Genomic DNA, 10,865 nt, shown 5'->3' with positions numbered 1-10,865 from the left:
AAATTACTCTGTTACTAATTCTACTGAATCTTTTACTAATTCTAATCTTTCGATTCGATTTTTCGAATTTCGGAAAAAAGTCGATGTAAAATTTTCAGTTGCAAACAAATAATTTAAATTTGAAGCTAAAATAATAAATATCGTCTCGTTTTTTTCGTTTTTAAAAAAAGTTGCGGAGTTCAATCTCGCATCAAGTAAATGCGATTTTGACCTAAAGCTCCAAATAAAAAATCGCAGTGACTTTAACATCCCCTGAAGAAATTTTTTTTCTTTGACATATTACAGAAAACAATTTTTTTTTCTGTAAAAAAAATTTTCTTGACAGAAAAAAAAATTGTTTTCTGTAATATGTCACAGAAAAAAAATCTCCTAAGGGATTGTTATATTTTAGATAAAGAAATCTAATTGTAAAATAATACTTATTTAAAATTAATTAATTAATTTTAATAATCAATTAATTTAATTTAATAATTAATTAATTTAATTTAATAATTAATTAATTTAATTTAATAATTAATTAATTTAATTAAATAATTAATTTTAATTAATTTAATTAATTAACAATAGAAAATTGACTACAATTCATAGACATGTCCATTTTCAGAAACTTGAAGAAACTGTTGCCACTGTTTTTCGAAGGAGAGAAAAGCCGATGATTTCTCATCGTCAGTCATCATACTGAAGGCAATTGAATTTAAGGCGAGTTTCTTCAGAGCCCTTAAATCAGAGGATCTTGCCATGAGACCCATGAAGGCTTCATAAAAATCGTAACTCAATGCCCTGGCTCCCCAAAGTCCGGGATCATCGCAAGACACCACCACTGGATAATTTTCGGCGAAAAGAAAAGTCGCAGGATGATTTCTCATGTCACCCACGAGAGACAGCACTTGATTGGAAATTGGGTTGATTTCAATTGCGATATTCTTCTCTTTGACCAACTCCATTACTTTTGGATGCTTCAGTAAAGCGTATCTGCGGAAAAATTGAGTCAATTAATTTAATAACAAATATTTTTATATTTATTTAATATTATTATTATTATTATTTTGTGATTTTTGTTTTTTGACTGTATTAATTAATTTGTAGAATAATTTTCAGAATCTAGACCTTCTCATTATTCTACAAATTATTATTATTATTTATTTATATTATTTAATAGCAAAATATTTAAAATCTAATTTAATTAGTAATTGAGACAAAATTAATTGGAAGCAATTCAAACTAAACGTAATTAGGTCCATGAAGTTAGCGTTGACGCTGAATATTTATAGAATTTATAGAAGAATTTTTTTTAAAAACACTAAAGTAAATTGAATTTTGGAGAAGTTTCAAATAATTGTAGAAATTCAATTATTTTCAAAATTAATAAAATTCTTCGCAGAAATTCAATTATGCGTTCAAAAATTTACAAAAATTATCGTCAAAATTTCAATTCTCTTTATAAATGATAAAAAGCTTCTCCGAAATTCAATTATTTTCAAAAATTCTGCTCAATTTAATGATTTTCAATATCTACTATTTTAATAAAATTTTCCAAACAAATTCAATTATTTTTAAAAAATTTTAATAATATTCTACGCAACAATTTAATTTGTTTATAACTAATAAAATTTTTTTGCAGAGATTCAATTACTTTCATTAATAATAAAATTCTTTTTAGCAATTCAATTATTTTCAATTAAATTTTAATAAAATTTCTCGAATAAATTCAATTATTTTAGAAAATTTGAAATTGAATTCTTTCAAAAGAATACGATTATTTTTAACGCAGTTTTAATAGAATTCCTTCCTTTTGAAATTAATTTTAATAAAATTCTTCGTAAAAATTCAATTGTTTTTATAAATAATAAAATTCTTCTCCGAAATTCAATTATTTTAAAAAATTTTAATGAAACGCTTAAAAAAAATTAAATTATTTTCAAAAGTAATTTAATTCTTCTCCGATATTCAATTATTTTCAAAAATTTTAATAAAATTCTGGTCAAATTTCAATTATTTTTATAAATAATAAAATTCTTCTCCGAAATTCAATTATTTTTAAAAATTTTAATAAAATTCTTCGCAAAATTTCAATTATTTTCAAAAATATTACTCAATTAAGTGATTTTTAATATCTACTATTTCAATAAAAGTTTTCGACAAAATTCAATTAATTAAAAAAAAATTTAATAAAATTCTACGCAAACATTTAATTATTTTCTTAAATAATTAAAATTTCACAGGAATTAAATTACTTACAAATTTTTTATAAATTTCTTCGCAATAATTCAATTATATTAAGAAATAATACAATTTTTTTTAGAAATTCAATTATTTTCATAAATAATAAAATTCATAGCAGAATTTCAATTATTATTTTTAATAAAATTGAAATTACTTATTAAAATTCAAATTATTTTTAAAAATTTTATTAAAATTCATCGAATGATTTCAATTTTTAAAAAATTTGTTCATAAAATTCTTTATGAGAATTCAATTTTCAGAAACATTCAATTATTCAATTAATTATTTATTTTTCAAAAGTAGATTAAAATTCTTCGCAAAAATTCAATTATTATGTCAAAAAATTTTTAAAAATTTAAATTATCTTTTAAAATAATACAATTCTTCTCCAAAATTCAATATTTTCAAAATTTTTTTTTAAATTCTATTGGCAAAATTTCAATTATTTTTATAAATAAATAATAAAACTCATCGCAGCTTTTCAATTATTTTTCATACAATTATAATCGAATTCCTTGAAAATTGTAATAATTCTTAAAAATTTTTATAAAATTCGTCAGAAGAATTCAATTATTTAAAAATTTGTTGATAAAATTCTTTATTAGATTTTAATTTTAAGAAACATTCAATTATTCAATAAATTATTTATTTTTGTATTTAAATAATTGAATTCTCGGAGAATTTTTTAGTAAAAATTGATTTAAAAATTAATTTCAGTTAAAATTTTAGTTAATAATTGAATATTAAAACCATTATAGTGTGGATTTTTAAAAATAATTGAATTTTAAAAAGGTTTCAAATTGAAATCTTTGAAAATCGGAATTTTTCATACTTTTAGCTAACAATTCTTCTTATCATTTTTAAAGTAAATGAAAATTATTCTTCAGAGTCAAGAAAAAAGTCAAAATTCTGTCTGGAAATCAGGGAAATGTCAGGAAAAGACAAAATTACATTTTTATGCCAACCCTGTGAAATTGTGTGAAATTAGTATAATATTTTACTCTCTAAAAACCTGAAATAACATTTTTCATCGCTGAGCGTCGACGCTAACTTCAGGGACATATTTAACTATCTTTTTCAGAAATTAAAAAGTAGTCGAAATTAAAAAAAAATTACCCATGTCCAATTCTTTTAGTATTCAACAAAATTGCGTCAATGAGATTCTGATCAGTGCTGAGTCCATACCAATCGGTTTCACCTGTGAAGTTAACAAAAATTATTTTTATATTTTTTGAAATTATTATTTAAAATTTATTTAATTTAAATTTAAATTATTTAATTTATTTCATTAAATAAAATTATTATAATTATTATTATTTCACCTGCATGGAAGAAGAATGGAATATCTTTTCCGAGAATTTGTAACTGATCGGCGAAATCAATTAACAGACCTCCCTTATCCTCTTGTCCGACTAAATCGAAACCGGCCAGAAATGAAGGAAAATCTTTTTTCAATTGTCTCGCATTTTCCAAGTATTCTTTCAATTGATTCAAATCGACACGTCTCGTTGGAGCATAGATTATTTTTGCACCGATGAAATCTTGATGAGTTGCCGTAAATCTGAAAAAGACGTTTATGTATAATTACAATTACAAACACGATTATAATGATAATTGAAATAATTACAATTATAAAATAAATAATTGGTAATAATAATTATAATTTTTGTTAATTAACAATTTTTTATGCATTAGCATTACTCTGTTGAAGTTTCAGTAAAAAATAATAAATCAAAAAATAATTTATTCGCGAAATGTGAACATTAACTTAGTTGAAAATTTTAAACTTATAAAAAGTTGAAGGAAAAATAGATAGATTTTTAATGAGTAAATTAAACGATCTGCAAATCCTGTCAAGAGATTTTAATGACTGCATCGAATATTCTTTCTCGTAATATGATACAAATTATTTTACTAGTAATTATTTTTCTAGTAATTTTTTTTACTAATTATTATACTATTATTTTACTAAAAATATTAAAAATTACTTTTTTTCCAATTATTACTTCGAATATTTTAAACAAAAAATTATTTAAAATTATTTTTAACGAACCTGTCTGTAACATCCTTTAAAATCTGCATAACTTCTGACTTTTTATACACCCTGCCATCCAAGTCGAATAAATCTGGAAGAATTGTTCTCAATTCTAAGTATAATACTTTATCGTCATAAATTTCCTGAAGACAATGGTAGTAATAATCCTCGAAAACGGGTCTGAAGGTAAAGAAAAACTTTTATTTAGGTCGAATGCAAAAAAGTGCTTCAATAATCAAAATTAATGTTCCTAAAGTTCTGAAAGTTCAAATGAACGAATTGTGAATTTTTTCACCCAATTAAAAAAATTTTATTATTTTAATTTGTTTTTAAAAAATCGCTTTTTTCAATTTTTATAGATATTTATACTGATCTCTAAATTTGAATTAGTTAAAAATAATTAATTTGATAGTAAAAAATCAGTTACTGATTCAAATAAAGTATGTAAATAAATTTAAAAAAAATTATCGAATTAATAGAAATTTTGTGAAATTCAATTGAAAATAATTAAATTTGTTAAAGAATTTCACTAAAAACTTTTTAGCAAATCGAATTTTTAAAGTATTTTAATTTAATAATTGATAAATAATTTAATTTTATAAAGAGTCACATTCTAATATATTCATGTTTGTTAGTGCGAAAATTAATATTTAAAATTTTTATTAGTTAATTTAAAAAAATGTACACATTTAATTTTTTTAATAAAATTGAATTTTCGTAAAGTATTTTTGAAAATTCTGAAAAATAAATTTTTTTTAATTTTTGAATTCTATTGTTTCAAGATAATTGAATTTTTATAAACAAATAATTGAAATTTCTTTACATTCTATTAAAAATAATTAACTTCTTTCAAAGAATTTTATTAACATTTTTCGAAAATAATCAAGGAAAGTTAGTCACGTAAAATTGTAATTTTATTTTAAAAAATTTCTTCTAGAAACTGAAAAAAAAAAATATTCTCAAGAATTCAATTATTTCCATAAATTTTAATAAGATTTTTGGCAAAATTAATTATTTTAATAAAATAATAAAAATTTCACAGGAATTAAATTATTTACAAATTTTTTATAAATTTTTTTGCAATCATTCAATTATTTTCATAAATAATAAGATTTCTACAGGGATTTAATTATTTTCATAAATAATAAAAGTCATTGCAAAATTTCAATTAATTTTATTGCAATTCTAATCAAAATTCTCGAAAAATGTAATTATTTTTAAAAATTTTATTAAAAATCGTCAAAAAAAATTCAATTATTTCTAGAAACTGTAAAAACATTCTTCTTTAAAAAATTCAAATATTTCCATAAATAGTAAAATTCTTCAGATTTACTAAATTCTTTTGAATGTTATTGTTAAAAAAAATTCTTCACAAGAATTCAATTATTTTAATAGATTTCCATAAAATTCTAAAAAAGAATTCAATTATTCTCAAAAGTAATAAAATTCTTCGCAAAAATTCAATTATTTTTAAAAATATTTTTAAATTCTTCTCCAAATTTTAATTATCGTTATAAATATTTAAATTGTTCCCTACAATTCAATTATTTTGAAAAATTTTAATAAAATTCTACGCAAACATTTAATTGTTTTCATAAATAATAACATTCTTTGGCAGGATTCAATTACTTTTATAAATAGTAAAATTTTTTGCAGAAATTCAATTAGTATTAATAAATTTGAATAAAATTAAATTAATATAATTTTGAACTATAATTATGAACAGACAAGATTATTTTAAATAATTTAAAAAATTCTTTTTTTAATTCAATTAATTTCCAAATTTTCGAATTAAAATTATTAAAAAAAACATTATTTTCAAAAAATTTAAAGAAACTCGTCAAAAGAATTTAATTCTTCATAAAAACTCAAATAAAAAATTTTATAGCCATTTGTAGATTTATTTATGTTCGAAATCAAATAAATTTAAATTTTATGAAAAAAAAACCGGGAAAAATTGTAAATTAATTACAAATAAAATAAAGTCAGAAAATTATATTCATTAATTAATTGTAAAGTTTCTAAATGTAAAATTTAAGTTTTTAATTTCCATTTTTGATAAAAAATGATTTCCTTCCTTTGAACGTTCAAAACTTATGGATCATAAATTAAATACTAAATATTTGTGTTTTTTTTCGAAAAATTATCGGAAGCGTACTTGTATGTGAGAAACGGGAAAAGAAATTCAAAAATACTTTGGAATTTGATCCAAGCCTTATCGCCATCGGGATATTTGGGATGCTTTGTGACCATTGACATTTGTCGTTGAATTCGTTTATTTATCTCCGAGGCTTTTGTGGAATTTTGCCTTAGTTTGCTGAGCAATTTCCATTTACAATCTTTGTTTGGCTGTTTAAAGAACATCAGTTTCAGTTGACCATTTTTCTCACAAGCGTAGAGATTGTCTCGATAAGTGACGTTTGTCAATACATAATTCAGAGATAAAAGTCCCAAATCGTGCGCATGAAGAATTGCTCCTTTCGGCATTTTTTTTATTATTTGAAAAACTTTCGACTTTTCTATTTCATTTTTCACGCGGAGAAAATTTGATCTTGGAAGGAATTTACCCTGATCTGCAAAACCTAAAAAGGGAAAATTAATTTCTTCATTCACAGTTTTTCTAAGGAGATCAAAATTGAGACAAAAAGAAGAAAAATGGAGACATTTTATTATTATTTATTTTATTTATACTTTTTGATACTTTTTTTTATCTCAATTTGATACCCGAAGAAAAATTGTGATTATAAATATTGATTAAATAATTAACTTGTATATAATTAAGCGCTCGTGAAATTTTCGGACTTTTTTGTTAGTTATCAAAAATTGCTTTTTGAAATTTAATAATTCTTTCAAATAAAAAATTTATTTTAATAAAATTTGGTAAAAATTTTAATTGTTTCAATTAAAAAATTTTTTTTTCAGGAATTAATTTATCTTCAAACGATTTTTGTTACCAATTCTTTAAAAGACTTTTATTTTTCTTTCATAATTTCTGCATTAAAAATTTCTTTTTAATGCACAAAATTAAAAATTCTTTTTAATTTAAAAACAAAATTAATTTTTGTTAAACAAATATGTAAAAACTTACTGATATTTATTTTATGTGAAATTTAATTGCAATACTTTTTGAAATTTAATTTTTTATTATTATTTTTTTCGAATTTTTGAATAAAATTAAAAATTATTCAAGACTAATAATATTTTTTAAAGGAAAATAATTTATATAAAATTTTTTTAAAACAATATTTAAATACTATACTTCTAAAATGTTAAAAAGATTTCACTTTATAAAAATAAATTTCGAAATTTCAACTGAAATTCTTTTTTAAATCAATTTTTATTAGAACTCAACGATAATTGAATTATTTAAATACAAAAATTTTTATAAAATAATTTTATTATTATTTAGTTAATAATTAAATTAATTAGGTATGCTAGTTAATTAAATTTTTAGTTAAAATTCTTCAAAAAATACAAGAATATTTAGGAATAATTTTTTCTAGTGAGAAAATAAAATTCTTTGAAATATAAAATTTATTTTCATGAAATTTAAGAAAGTTTCCTATTTTTACAATTTTTTAATATTATTTTCGAAGAATTCAATTATTTTCCAAAACATTTTAATTACAATTTTTTACAAACTTAATTTTTTTAGAATTTCTATATTAAATTATTCAAAACTTTAATAATTTTTTATAAACAAATATTTTGAAAAATTATTGTTATTTATTTTAATTGAAATTTCAAAGAATTTCCTTGTAAAACCTTTTGAAATTTAATTATTTCTAAAAATTACAACTGTGATTTTTCCAAAAGTCAATTATTTTTTCGAATTTTTGAATTATTCAAGACTTTAATCATTTTTGAAGGAAAAATAATAATTTTTTTTCTAATAAACATTTAAATATTATTATACTTTTATGGCAATTGAAATGTTAAAAAGATTTTAATTTGTAAAACTTTTAAAATTTAATTATTTCTCAATAATTCCTATTTATAACGCTTCGAATATTCAATTATTATATTTTTCAAAATTTGAATTAAAATTTTTTTAAAATTAATTGTTATTTATAATTCAACGATAAATGAATTATTTAAATACAAAAACTTTTTGTAAAATTTAATTATTTTCGAAATTTTTAGTTACAATTCTTCAAAAAATACAATAATATTTAAATATAATTTTTTAAAGTGAGAAGGAAAATTTCTTTAAGATACAAAATTTATTTTATTTACTTTAATAAAATTTGAGAAAATTTTCAATTTCTTCAATTTTTTAAAATTATTTTCAGGAATTCAACTACCTAGGTATTTTCAAAAACTTTTAATTACGATTTTTTAAAAACCTTATTTTTTTAGAATTTCTAAGTAAAATTTTTCAAATTTTATTAATTTTTGTTTAATAAATATTTGAATATTTTTTGTTGTTTATTTGTCCAGCAAAAATTAAAATTTTAAAATATTTTCAATGTAAAATCTATTTAAATTTAATTAAAATTAGGACTTTAATTCTTTCAATTCTTAAAATATTTTCTCAACTTTTAACTGAAATTCTTTTTCAAATCAATTCTTATTAAAAAATCCAACGAGAAATGAATTATTTAAATACAAAAATAAATAATTGATTATTTCTAAAAATTGCAACTGTAACTGTAGTTTTGGTTTTTTTTTTAATTGGAGAAAGAAAATTAATTGTCAAATTTTTTTCATGACGATATGAAATTAATTAGTAATTGTGAAACTTTGCAGGAAAAATCGTAAAAATGAAAATTATTTAACTGGAATATAATTTTCTAATTGAAGAAGTTAATTTAAATTTAAATTGAACGGATTATTATCTCTATTTTGTCACATGTCCATCATAAAAAGAAAAAAATTTATTTATAAATAGCTACACTTGATGAGGAAATTGTAATTATTTCTGTCAACAATGATTCAGAAATTTAATCGATTGATAAATTATCACATAATCAAATATTGATGTAAATTATTACATATTAAAAAATGTTAATTCTTTCAAATGGGAAATTAAAACCTTTCTTTTTTCGCTTTTGTTTACAAACAATTTTATTTTGAAAAAAAACGAAAAATTTTTCAAATATATAGACAAATTTTTTTTTATTTTTAATTATTTTTTATTTAATTTTACTTTAATTTGACTTTAATTTTAATTTAATTTCAATTTAATTTCCCCTTAAAAAAGGAACTTTTAATCAAATGGCGAAAAGTATAATTTTGTTTCTTAATTAAGTATTATTAAGATAATAATTAATAATCTACTTCATAGATTAGTAAAAACGAACCTTCATCAATTTCCATGAATTTAGCCGACATTAAAGTGTAATTCATGAGAAATTCATTTTTCTGTAATGGTACATCGCCACCAAAGGCAACGCTCTCCTCTTCTCGAATGAAATTAGCTCGTTTAGACCAATAATCGTCAATATCTCGATTCACTATCACTGGGATGCCAATGACCCATTTTAACGTTAATAAAATTGAAAGGGTAATTGCAATTCGACTCAAGGCCATTTTAAATACTTCAATGTTCACTTTCTCAACAGAGTGGATGAGTTTTAAGGTCCTGAGAGTTGTGTCCCTTCTCTGAATGCTCGATGAATACTGAATTCCATGAGTTTGACTAATGTGCCAACAACTATACTAGCTTTATATTTTATCAATCACTTCGTTAACGTTCTATTTAAAGATTACATTTGCATATTAGTTTATTGAACCCTTCCATTTGTTATGAAAAATTAAACTCATTACTTGTCGATTATTTACGGAGATAAATCATCGAGAATTGGTTTGACAATTCGCATGGTGAAATAATAAATGTGTTACTTGGCAATTGTTGTAATTTGAACCAGTTGTCAGCTTCTATTAAGTATTTCGTTTATTACATAATTTATTATCGTGTTTTAATATTATTTATTCACTTATATTTAAGCTATTTGTGTTTGAAGAAAAAAATAAGGGAAAATTCAGGCTCATTGAAAACAACAACAATTTCAGGACATCATTTACTTACTTACTTACTTTATTTTTTTTAATACTTTTTTATCAGAAATTATAACAGATACTAAATAACTATTTCTGAATTTGTAAATCAATTTTGACAAATTCATATACATATTATAAATCTTCACTGCTCAAAAGTGATGAACATGGTTTAATTAATTTGTTATGTCACTGGTTATTACAGAATATTTTTCGTCGATTATCATCGTAGACAGTTAATTTCTATTAATTTTTGAAAAATAAAATTTTTATTAAAAATATTATAATTTCTATCTATTTGATTATAAATGAAACTAAATTTTATTTAATTATCAATTTACGAAATTAAAAATAAGACTATAAAAATAAATGCAAATATTTATTTGATAAAAATAAATTTACGAATTTATGAAAATAATTAGTTTTCCAGTATGTTTTGTAAGGCAGTGAATCATAGACGCAAATAAAAATTAGTTCAACTTTTTTTTACTTTCAGTTTTCGTTAAAATTCTTTCGTTTCATTAGACAATAAAATCACAATATCTCTCTAAATACTTTGTACATTGAAATATTGACAAACATGCAAAAAGATGACTTTGAAAAAGAA

The 10,865-nt window shown here is 20.5% G+C and overlaps 1 protein-coding gene across 1 annotated transcript; it reads right to left on the bottom strand.

Moving 5' to 3' along the window:
* Nucleotides 1-468: 468 nt before the first annotated feature.
* Nucleotides 469-9,917, bottom strand: LOC122500633 (adenosine deaminase 2-like). The gene is made up of 6 exons (XM_043609644.1): nt 9,562-9,917; nt 6,417-6,840; nt 4,277-4,438; nt 3,546-3,784; nt 3,340-3,421; nt 469-972 (listed from the first exon to the last, which is right to left on the bottom strand). The coding sequence occupies exons 1-6, from the start codon at nt 9,788-9,790 to the stop codon at nt 576-578; spliced, it is 1,533 nt and encodes a 510-aa protein (XP_043465579.1). The 5' UTR covers nt 9,791-9,917; the 3' UTR covers nt 469-575.
* Between the last annotated feature and the right edge of the window lie 948 nt (nt 9,918-10,865).

Source organism: Leptopilina heterotoma, unplaced genomic scaffold (genome assembly GCF_015476425.1).
Source record: "Leptopilina heterotoma isolate Lh14 unplaced genomic scaffold, ASM1547642v1 Lhet_19, whole genome shotgun sequence".
Lineage (NCBI taxonomy): Eukaryota > Metazoa > Arthropoda > Insecta > Hymenoptera > Figitidae > Leptopilina > Leptopilina heterotoma.
Note: the sequence above shows the minus strand (reverse complement) of the source record. Positions and strands in the feature narration are given on the sequence as shown.